Source organism: Antechinus flavipes, chromosome 6 (assembly GCF_016432865.1).
Source record: "Antechinus flavipes isolate AdamAnt ecotype Samford, QLD, Australia chromosome 6, AdamAnt_v2, whole genome shotgun sequence".
NCBI lineage: Eukaryota > Metazoa > Chordata > Mammalia > Dasyuromorphia > Dasyuridae > Antechinus > Antechinus flavipes.
In genome coordinates, this window is record NC_067403.1 from 146,094,190 (window position 1) to 146,106,968 (window position 12,779).

At 32.4% G+C, this 12,779-nt stretch overlaps 1 protein-coding gene across 1 annotated transcript in view; it reads left to right on the top strand.

Annotated features, from left to right (window-relative positions):
- BMPR1B (bone morphogenetic protein receptor type 1B) overlaps nt 1–12,779 on the top strand; it is a 211,343-nt gene that overhangs the window by 156,701 nt on the left and 41,863 nt on the right. Inside the window, exons 4-5 of the mRNA XM_051967073.1 lie at nt 4,831–4,933; nt 5,488–5,590. Of these exons, the coding sequence (XP_051823033.1) occupies nt 4,831–4,933; nt 5,488–5,590 (206 nt within the window). The remainder of the gene's footprint in view (nt 1–4,830; nt 4,934–5,487; nt 5,591–12,779) is intronic.

Below are 12,779 nucleotides of genomic sequence, written 5' to 3' on the forward strand. Positions count from 1 at the left end.
AAAGCCATTGGTGTGAATAATTAGTCCAGATACATCTTGAAATATTGAAAAATTTCCAGGATTAAGGCTTCAATACTTTGACTGTCTGTGATTTCATAGTTTTAGATCCATAGCCCAGTAATGATGATCCTTTGAATTTTAGCCTTTGAAATTTCAGTAGCTGAAAAATTAATCATTTTTAACCAAACTGTATTTGAGGTTTTTTCAATTTAGACTGGTTTTGGATGGACAATGTACAGATTGCCACAGACCTATATTGCCAAGTTGATGGGAGCTGCCAAAGTTTAAATACATTTACAACTTCAAGGTCCCTGTCCTTCTAAGATAAGACATCAGAGGAGAAAATTAATGAAGGGAGAACTTTGAAAAGCTGTCAGTGGGGAAAGATCAAGAATTACCACACTGTCCTTCTTACAAATTTCTTAAATTCATAATTAATAAAATATTTGGATAGTTTTCATTTTATATCATTTACAAGTTAGAATTATTTGGATTTGGGGGAAAGTAAAAATAATACTTTTATCTGTAGGATTTAGGAAATAAGTTTCATATAAAATTATAGCTTTTTTAATATTTGGGTAGTTAACCACAAACTGAGACCTGAAAATTTTTTCTTTAAGTCTCCATTTGAGAGATCTGAATTCTTACTCATTTGTCCATTTAGGGGCTGGTAAAAAATTATTGAATTTAATTGATTTTTGAGTTTTAAACGTATAAATGGAAGCTTACAATTTTAGGTGATTCACACACAAAATTTATACATGAAATCAATAATAATTAGGACTGAATTGCTTGAGAAGTCACAGGTGGCAAAGTTGAAAGGATTTTATAAGAGTCTTTGCAAAGGTTATGTTAACCCTGAACCTGCTGAAATTTTAATCCTTCTGTTGAATGTGTTGTTGTGAGTTTCCAAACAGGTGTTCATGACACAAGATCTCAGATTCTTTAAAGACACATACACTGTTCTCATTTGTTATCACGTCCTACATTGCATGATGAAATTATAACAGTTCAGCTGATTTGTTGTACTGGCACTCAGTTCTTTGTAGTATGGAATTTTGCATGTGTTTTTCACAATGTTCCATTTTTAATTATTTCATTATTGTAGTTATAAGAAGGGTATCCTGTTAGATTTTGGAATTTATTGTTAACATAGATGATGTATACATTCATGCACACTGCTACATGCACATACACACAAATATTTGTATGTGTGTGTTTCATTTGTGGAAGCTTTTATTTAGAATGAATTTTCTGTGATACAATTATATTAAATAATCTAGGTTAGAATGGGAAGTGGGTATAGGTCACCTTTGGTGTAATTAAATAAAATACATTTTAAAACAAAATAGAATACATCTAGTCAGATGCTGGTATTATTTTATTTCCTTGAAAGGTAGTACAACTAATAATCTTTAATTATTGTGAACCAGTAGAATAGGTATAGCATTTTCATAAGAACTGGCCTTTTGCCAACAAAGACATCTGCTTGAACAGCTGCAGAAGTTTGGAATCCTGGCTTTCTATTTCTGACATTTATTAAAGGTCTTGGTTCAAATCACCATTTTCACTCTTGTAGTTTTTAACTGTAGTAGCATCTTTCCAAAAATAAAGTCTCTACTTGCAGTTTCTGTCTTAAATGCTAGTTCAACAGTTTGCTTGTACCATAGCATAACTGGATGTTTTATTGTGAATAGACATTTGTACTGCATTTGCTGCAGTGTACTATTTTTGTCATGCTATTTTAAAAATCAGAGGTTCACAGTAAATAAGTAGTTTTAGTCTTGAATTTTAAGTCAATTGAATAGAATTTCAAAAAATTGTTGTATCATACACTTATAATTGGGTTTCATGGTTAGTGCCAAAGTCTCAAAAACTGTTTCTTTCCTTTGGAGCAAGTTTCTTCTGTGGAGATAATTTTCTGTTTCCTCATTGTTATATATGGTGAAAAAGAGCACAGGACTTTTTTCAGTCATATCAATTTCTGATAGAAAGACAGAAAGGATTTTTTAAACCATAAAAAGAAAATCGTGAAAGACTAAAACTCGTACTAGAATGAACTAAAAAAAATGCCTTCTATTTAACAAATATTTATTGAACAATCATTATGGGCTCTGTATATCCATTCCATCTTTCAAATAAAGTTAAAACTCCTGGTATCAGCAAATTCAGTTCTTAGTACTGTTTTTAGTGTATAAAGGGAAAAGTAAGAATAATTTAGTTTGTTTTGCTAACTCTATACTTTCTTGAGAAAATCACTGTGCCATAGTGGATAGTGGACCATTTTTGAAACCAAGAATACCTGTCATTAAATCTCACTTTTGACACATACAGTCTCTGTGATTCTAGGCAAGAAATTTAGTTACAGAGAAGGTGTTGATTCACATTAGTAGTAAAAGTTCCTTATATCTGTGAAATTGCAGGTTTAGTCCTATCTTTATTTTTATCTTAGATACCTTCTAGAACAATATAATTTTATAAGTCTTTGATATGATCTTTTTATAATTCTTTTCAAAGCTTAATTATTGTTTACAAAGTACTGAAGTTCTCAGAAGAAATATATATTTACCCACATCCACATATATTCTAAAATCAAATATTAAGTTATATTTGCTCACTCTCAGATAAACTCAAAGTCAAAGAATCAAGCTGATTATTTCCCATATTCATTAACCTTGACTCAAAATTATGCTGTGGCTTTCAGGGAAGGACTTCATTTATCACATGCAAATTTTGAGAGCCATCATGGCAAAGTGGATAAATGACAACCTGGAGGACCCGAGTTTTAGTCTTCCTTTAACTATATTAGCTAGTTAAAGTAAGGCACTTAACAGGTCAATGCCCCAAGCAAATCTTTATAACAATAAATTGTAGAGGAGTTGCCAGTATGAATTGTGAGGGAAATTTCCATTGTAGGATATTTATATATTTGTGAAAGAATGTGTCCCCTCTCTTAGTTGCCCCTACCCCAGTTAAAAATATTTTATATGTTGACAAGAATTGGGAAATCCAGAAAGTAGCATTAATCTGTACTATTCTGTGTTGCAGCTTAATAGTATTCATTTTTTTTCTTGCATTCTTTAATTTTTATAGCTTTCCTATTTATGGATTGAATCAGCATAAAATACCCCCAAAGAATTTATAGTATAGGCTATAAGGAAGAGAAATTGTTCTCCCTAACAATATTCATGAATTTGACCTTGATTTTACAAAGACATTTATCACTGCCACCACTGAGCCATCTGTTAGGATGTTTGAACTCTGCTGTTTTAGTACTTTAGTACTCAATTTATCTCAGGTATTATAGATCACTTTAGGTTTGCAAGCCAAGTAAACAATTATAAAGACTGTTGATGGTAACTCAAGGACTAATGAACAACAGAATGTCGCTATCAATGGTATCAAAAGGACAAATCATAGCTAATAACATTTCAGAATTTCCTTTATATAGCACTAAACTTTCAAGTCTCTACTGTCATGCCCATCTTTGGGCAATATGTATATGCAAAGATCGATGGATGGAACATTATAGTTTACAAAACATAACAGTGCTGCTGCTTTGTTGTAAAATCCCATGTTTTGTATTGTTGTTTTCTCTACTTCCAAAAAACAAGAAATTCAGTATGCTTATAAGTAAACCCAAACAGTAGTCTTTCTTTTTCCTTTTAGTCCCAGGAGGACACTGGACTTATGTTGTCATTTGCCCATCATTGTCTCTCCTCTATTCTAATCACCTATTCTCTGGTGAGAATGCCTTGGTTGGGCAGTGGGTAGAACACCAGATCTGGAATCAGGAAGCCTCCTCTACCTGAGCTCAAATATGTCCTCAGATACTTCCTAGGTATGTGAGCCTAGGCAAGTCATATAACCCTGTTTGCTTAGTTTATTCATATGTAAAATGATCTATAGAAGGAGATGACAAAGCATTCCAGTATCTTTGCCAAGAAAACCCCAAAAAGGTTCTGAAGAGTCAGAAATGACTGAAAAATGCCTGTGATGAGGACCAACTTTTTGCTTTCGAAGCACTGGCTGCTATTATAACAGATTGAATTATTTCCTTGTCAACTGCCAGAGCTATTTAGAAACACTGGTGATGGATAAAGGTATTTAATATAATTTTTATATAATGGTACCTCCTTTTAAAAAGTGAGGACACTCTTACAACATAATTGTACTCTACGGGTTTATTTACTCTGAGCTAAACACGGGGATAAAAGTAAAATTGTGGCCCTGACCTCAAAGAATTAACACTCTAATAACAAAAGATAGCACATATGGGAAACTGGTCAGAGAGAGGAGTACTGGAGGGGGGAATCACGGATATTAGTGAATGCAGGCGTAAGGCTGTTGTACTTTTGCAGTAGCAATATTATATTGATTAGCAAATTCCCAGGCAAGAGATAGAAGTAAGGGGGTTCACAGAGGGATGGCAAGATGACCTCCTAAGCCTTGCTTTTCCTTCTAATTATATAATTATAAATATAATGGGCATAATATATAATTATATATTATTATTATTAATTATTAATGTTATAATTATATAATTATAATTATATTTCATGTTCTGGGATCAGCTAGATTCATTGGCATATGTGGCCATGGGTTGGGAAGCGGGGGAACAAGGAGAGGTGAGATGAGTAATTGTTGTATGCCCTTGTGATAGCTAAAGCTATTCCCCTTGCATAGCAGAAGATGAGACTATGTTTCCTTGGTACAATTCTGTTTTGAAGGGAAATAAGGCAGAAACATTTCCTTATCTCTTCCCCACCATATACTAGAGTAACCTCATGCATGCATACACATTTATTTTCTTTCCTTTCTGATCTTTAGCACAGATGGCTACTGTTTCACTATGATAGAAGAAGATGATTCCGGAATGCCTGTGGTCACTTCAGGATGTCTAGGATTAGAGGGCTCAGACTTTCAGTGTCGGGTAAGAGAATACATTTGATTCTACTTAGATTATTTTTTTTAAACTAGACCTGTGATTTAATCAGCCAAATTATAAGCAAAAGAACCAAAAAAATCTCATTTGCTAATAATATAAAAACAAAATCATTGGAAATACTATGCAGGCTCAGTTATTGTCTGCTTTTACAAACCGATATTCCTAATTTTTTGTTAGTAGACTAAAACCTTTGCCTATTACTTTTTAATTATTCTTGTTTATGTTTTGAGTAATGTGCTCTGCCAAAATTTCTCCTGAAGGTTTCATTAGTTAAGTTAGGTAATTCAAAAAAAGTCTAGATACTCAAGTGAGATTCTAAAAAGTAAAATGTGAACACTACAGCAGAACATTTCATGGTAATCTCTAAGGGGAACTACAGTTATCATTACTTTAAAAAGTATTATTATAACATCAGATCCAATGGATTTGTCTACATAATAAATAAATGCTAAAAAGAACTTATTGAAGTTGGAAATTTAAAGTCCTTTAATTTTAGAGGAAAGCATTAATATTTGCATCTATATTTGATTCTGTTATAGGACACTCCTGTTCCTCACCAAAGGAGGTCAATTGAATGTTGCACAGAACGGAATGAATGCAATAAAGACCTTCACCCTACACTGCCTCCATTGAAAAATCGAGGTAAGAGAGGAGAAAGAATTTAGATCTTGAATGCTCAAAATTGTACCCCAAACAGTAATCATTAAAAAGAAATCCCTGTAGATGTGAATGTATCCAGACTTTGTCACATTGGTATGAATAGGAGACAGAAAAATGAAGTGGTAAAAGTATTGTCATGAAGGCAAGTATGTGACTAAATAAAAAAAAAAATTACTTGAATGTCACTTTGGCTTTGCCCATTTTCCAAGTTTACTTCTCTATTCCTCAACCAAGATTCCAGAAGTTAACAGCATGTAGAAATTTTAATTTTTAAGAATCATTCCATATTATTCCACCTACAGCTAACTCAGTATTTGAATAGTTCTAAAACCATACTTTACTCTAAAACATTTATATGAATTAACTTTTTTATTGAATTTCATTTTTCTGATTAATAATATTCTTTTCACTTCTACCTCCATTGAGAAAAAAAGTTTAAAAAATCCTTTATGACAGATAATTCATATTATAAAGTAAAACAAATTCCTACATTGACCATGTCAAAAAAGGTATATCTCATTCTTCATCTTGAATTCATCAATACTGTCAGAAGATTCATGGTTTAATTCCTGATGGGCCTGCTATAGTAAGAAGATAGTCAAAAGAATAATTTTGCATCAGATAATACTTTGGTACATGAAAAAATGGCTAGGAAAACTCTAACTAACTAGACAAATAGTAAATCAGTGACTAGGGACAATACACAGCTTCGAAAGCCTCCTTATAAAAAAATGATTTGTTTCTTCTAACCTTTTCTTATAATTCTACCAAAAAAGTAACTTGTACTTTAACTGATAAGTTACAATTCTTATTTGGTATAAACAACTTTCAACATTATTTCATCAGAAAGGAAAATTAATGCAATTTAACAAGGACTTTAAGTTCCCACTATGTGCAGGATCTATAGCTTATTCCCATAAAAAATAATTTCAATAGAAAAAGCAGTCTTTGGCATTAGCCGTTTTTTCCCTAATACTCCTTTTTCTATACCCCTACTATTTCACTCACTTGTGGCAGAGGGGTTTACATAGCTCATTGTAAGTATGAGATATATTGTGTGGGGTTATCCAAGAGGAACAGATTATAGTAGAGAGTTTTATCAAAAGCTAGTTTTTTAGAGAAGTAAATGACAAATCACTTCAATTTTGTTATCAGGAAAACACCATGGAGAATATTAAAATGATAAAAGTTACAATTACCAGAAGATGAGTCCCTCAGGGCAACATTAAAAATGTCAACAATTTCAGATATATAGATATCACTCCGATGGTATAAAGTGACAAAAAATAAAGAAGCTTTTTGATGAGAGTGAATAAGGTAAATGTAAAAGTTGGTGGGAAGCTTAACAGCAAACAACAAAACAAAACCCCAAACCCCAAACTAAAATCTTGGTAACAAAGTTTACCATTTTCTGGTAAATAGAAGTAAAAGAAATGGAAGAAGCAGCATCAGACTTTACATTCTTGGAGTCAAAGAATACTGTAGATATCGTTTGTAAATTAAAACACATGAAATTTGCTATGGCAAATCTGGACAGCATACTAAAAAGAAAAGAAGTTATTTTGCCAAAAAAAAAAAAGTCAGAGCTATGAATTTTCCAGCAACAATGTGCAGTTATGAAAATGGACTATAAAGAAAACTGAACAATACAGAATTGACTTTGGATTGGTGTGCTGGGGAAAACTTCTTAAAATTCCTTGGTCAGCAAGGAAATCAAATCAGTCTATACTTAAAAATATTAATTCAAACTACTCTTGGAATAGTCAAATACTGAAGTTTAAATCATTTGGCCACGTAAAAAGAAGACAGGACTCATTGGAAAAAACTGGTGTTTGGAATGATTGAAGACAAAAGGAAAAAGATGAGATAAATAGACAGTATCATGAAAAGAACAAACATGAATTTGGAAAGACTTCCAGAGAAAGTGAAGGATAAAAGAACCTGGTGTGCTATTGTCTATGATATCGTGAAGAGTAGGACATACTTGAATAACTAAACAACTTTTTTTGTGTGTGGAAGGGATGTAGTCTTACATTCAAAGATTTATTTGGGTTAACTTTTGCTAGATATCATGTGAATTGATCCATTAATGCTCTTACTACTGTTTTGACCATAGCATACCTCTCCTTTGATTACATTTGTTCTAATCTTGTGCTTTTCAAATCTTTGTTTCTTTGTATACCCTTTCTACTTCTATAAAACCATTTTAATTAATAATTATAACTAGTGAAAAGAGTTTGTTTGGGAAAGAAATCTGATTTCTTCCATATTTCTTTCATTTGTTGCCTTTCTTCCAGGTTTGTCCTTTAAGTACTTTTGGCTGGCTTTGTTTAATTGGGTCTCTAAATTTATGTTCTAAGCTTGTTTTATTCTCTACTGTATTATCAGGGGAAAATGAGAGAAGTCTTGTATAATCCTTCTCCACTAGTATTGTTCTTTATGTCTAGCTAACATTTCTCCTCTTTTTTGCTCAAAGGAAAATTCATGTTAGCACATTCATATTACTAATAATATTTGGATAAAGAAGAAAATAGAGTTTGTTATAGTGTCTGTCAATAGACAAGCACCAAAAGGAGACATTGCAGGGGGCGAAGCTGATATTTTTTTGAAACTTCCCTAAATGTTTGAGGAGGTAGTTACAACTGGTAATTTCAGCAAGAACATTCTGCTTTAAGTTGTCGGTATGGCCAGTGTATGTTCTCAGTCTTTTCCTTCTCCATTATGGAGTTCTACTTTTCCTTTTTCTTTTCAACTGTTGTCCCTCTGTTTCCAATTCTATCCAATTCAGCTATTGCAGAGCCTTACTTTTTTTTTTTTTTTTTTACCACATTAAATCTCTGATTTGGTATTTTATACAAAATCTAAATTTATAGACTTTTAACATATAAAAGCATTATAGTATTATTATTACAAATACATTTTGAATAGCCCCAGATCTCTATCATGCTTCTCCCCTGCCATTTTCCTATCCTGTCCCATTAACTTTGCTGTTGTGCTATATCCCCTGAAATGGACCTTTATAGAGCATGCATAGAAAAAGCAAAGTCACTTAGCTTTGAAAATGTCATCTTGATATTATGCTGTTCTTATTGGTGAGAGCCCACTAAAGCTAGCCAGGTCAAGTCTGATGTAATTTGTTTTTATAACTTTAAATAGCATACTATTCTCTAAAAAGATGCCTGCAAGTTTATAATTCTACCATAACTGAGTTTGAGTGTTCATTTTTCTTCACAACATCTCCATAATTGAGGTGAAATTTAAAGAGGTGGTAATGAAGCAAAATTACTTTCCAAATGATTTTCTATTTCTGAACAGTAATAGTATTTTTTTTTTAATGGGGGAAAGTATCTGATCAAAACTTTTAAGCATGATTAGGGATTGGGGCTATCTGGGTTAGGGAATGCTCTCTTCTGTGAAGAACATCTGAGAAGTTTTTGGATTAAGTTTTAGTTTAGAGATAAGATAAATTTATCTTATCTCAATGTCAAAAGGACATGAGTACAAGAGGAGTGTTGTAAATCTCTTCATTCCAATTAACTTTACAAAATGCTTTATTCTCTAACACTTTTTATCAAGCGACAAATCTCTTTAAGTTACATAGTTACTCAAAGATTCAAATTAGGTGTGAACAGCTGGCTAAACTTTAAATTAATCAATCAGAGATAAATTTAAACTAGTTTTGAACAAATCTTTAATCATTTTTGGAGAAGAGAGGTCATTGAATAAAATGGCTTGTGGTTGGTTGAAGAAAATTAGTCCAAGACATATGGCTTACCAGTACTTCTGGAAAATAAAAGAATGAATAACAATCATTAAATCAAATATGACTCTTTCACTATAACCCTTAAATAATGTATTTAGAAACCTAACTGATCCTTCACTAGACAAAAATGTCCATTCTGATTTTGCCCAAACTTCTACTTGTGTCATTAGTAATGAGTGGATAATCAAAAGACTGGATGAACAATGTAATTGTATGTGTGTGCTGAGCCTTCTAGACTTTGATTTCAACAATGTCTATTTTACCAAGATAGGATCATTATTTCTTAGAATATTGGGGGAAAACAACAATATAATTTGATGGGATTGTAAGAAAAATTTACCCTCCAAAATCTTAATGTTTTGCTTTTAACATATTCATTTAAGAACAAATATTTATTCTTGCAACAATTTAAAGAAACAAGATGGCTGAAGCCTAGAAGGAAAAATAAAAGTTTGAAGGAAAAACATTTAAAAGATTCTTGCCCTCCATTTCCTACCAGTTTTCTTACCAATCTTTTCAGAGATCAATATGATATTACAAGTTGTAAGATGATAATTATTCCATTAAGTGCTGAATTACATTTTTTTTCAAAAAAAAAAACTCTACATTTATGATCTTTGTAGCTTTCTAATTGTGTATACAGGATTTTGAGACAGATTATGTGAAAGAGATTTTAAAAATTGAATGCTTTTATTTCCTTTTTTTAAATAGACACATTCATTTAATTATCTATTTTCCATCTGGAGAATAGAGAAGTGTCTGTTAACAATATTGTGGATTTCATCCCTTGCATTTTTTTTCTTTATTAAAGGTTTTTATTTTTTCAAAACATATGTGTGGACAATTCTTTAGCCCTTGCAAAACATTGTGTTCATATTTTTCCCCTTCTTCTCCCATCACCTCCCCTAGATTGCAAGTTGTCCAATATATGTTAAATATGGTAGGAATATATATTAAATCCAATATATCATACATATTTATACAACTATCTTTCTGCACAAGAAAAATCAAATTAAAATGGAAGAAAATGAGAAGGAAAATAAAATGCAAGCAAACAACAACAAAAAGAGTGAAAATACTATACTGTGGACCACACTCAGTTCCCACAGTCCTCTCTCTGAGTATAGATGGCTCTCTTCATCACACCACCATTGGAACTGGTCCAAATCATCTCATTGTTGAAGAGAGCCATGTCCATCAGAATTGATCATCATATAATCTTCTTGTTGCCATGTAGAACAATCTCCTGGTTCTGCTCATTTCACTTAGCATCAGTTCATGTAAGTCTCTCCAGGTCTTTCTGAAATCATCCTGCAGGTCGTTTCTTACAGAACAATAATATTCCATATTATTCATATACTATAACTTATTCAGCCATTCTCCAACTACAAAAAGGGCTGCAACAAACAGTTTTGTACAATTGAGTCCCTTTCCCTCCTTTAAAATCTCTTTGGGATATAAGGCCAGTAGAAACACTGCTAAATTGAAGGGTATGCATAGTTTGACAACTTTTTGAACATAGTTCCAAATTGCTCTCCAGAATGGTTGGATCTGTTCACAGTTCCATCAACAATGTATTAGTGTTGTAGTTTTCCCACATCCCCTCCAACATTTGTCATTATCTTTTCCTGTCATCTTAGTGAATCTGAGAATTGTGTAGTGGTATCTTAGGGTTGTCTTAATTTGCATTTCTCTAATCAGTACTGATTTAGAGCGCCTTTTCATATTTCTAGAAAAACTTTTTAATGTAATATAATCAAAATGATCTATTTTGTGATCAATAATGATCTCCAATTCTTCTTTGGTCACAAATTCCTTCCTCCTCCACAGATCTGAGAGGTAAACTATCCTATGTTCTTCTAATTTGTTTATAATCTCATTCTTTATGCCTAGGCCATGAATCCGTTTTGACCTTATTTTGATCAATATTAGGTATAAGTCAATGTCTAGTTTCTGCCATACTAGTTTTAAATTTCCCAGCAGTTTTTTTTTTTTATCAAATAGTGATTTCTTATCCCAAAAGCTGGGGTCTTTGGGTTTGTCAAATACTGGATTGCTATAATCACTGATTATTTTGTCCCGTGAACCTAACCTGTTTCACTGATCAACTGCTTTATTTCTTAGCCAGTACCAACTGGTTTTAATGATCACTGCAATATGATACAATATGTTATTAAAAGTTGTAAGATAACACTTATTCCATTAAGAGCTGAGTTAAATTTCTTTCCAAAAAATCTCTATATTTATGTTCTTTATAGCTTTCTAACCTGGTATACAGGAATTTATGATAGACTATCTATGTGAAAGGGATATGAAGAATTGAATACTTTTATCTTTTATTTCTTTTGTTTTTAAATTGGTTTCTTTTTTACTACAAAATTAGTAATCACCAACAAATGGAAACCTTCCATTATATTTGTGTAGACTCACACATGCATGTATGTATGTGGCTATTTGAAGATTTGAATGGTATATGATATCTTGGATTTCTATTCTGTACCATAATAAAATTGCTTGTTAAATTTAATAGAGCAGAAGCAACATGTATCCTTTTATCTTCACCTTATGCATGCAACACATGAATCTTACCACCACCTCAATTCTTTGACTATATTGTTGGTAGGGAACAGTATCCCCCAAATCCTTTTTTTTTATTATAGCTTTTAGTTTATAAGATATATGCATGGGTAATTTTTCAGCATTGACAATTGCAAAACCTTTTGTTACAATTTTTCCCTTCCCTCCCCCCATCCCTTCCCCCAGATGGCAGGTTGACCAATACATGTGATATATGTTGAAGTATATGTTAAATACAATATATGTATACGCGTCCATACAGTTATTTTGCTGTACAAAAAGAATTGGACTTTGAAATAGTGTACAGTTAACCTGTGAAGAAAATCAAAAATGCAGGTGGATAAAAATAGAGGGATTGGGAATTCTATGTAGTGGTTCATACTCATTTCCCAGAGTTCTTTTGCTGGGTGTAGCTGGTTCAATTCACTGCTCTATTGGAACTGATTTGGTTCATCTCATTGTTGAAGAGGGCCATGTCCATCAGAATTGATCATCATATAGTATTGTTGTTGAAGTATATAATGATCTCCTGGTCCTGCTCATTTCTGATCTCCTGGTCCTGCTCATTTCACTCAGCATCAGTTCATGTAAGTCTCTCCAGACCTTTCTGAAATCATCCTGTTGGTCATTTTTTACAGAACAATAATATTCCATAATATTCATATACCATAATTTACTCAACCATTCTCTAATTGATGGGCATCCACTCAGTTTCCAGTTTCTGGCCACAGAAGCCTACAAAGAGGCTGCCACAAACATTCTTGCACATACAGGTCCCTTTCCCTTCTTTAAGATCTCTTTGGGATATAAGCCCAGTAGTAACACTGCTGG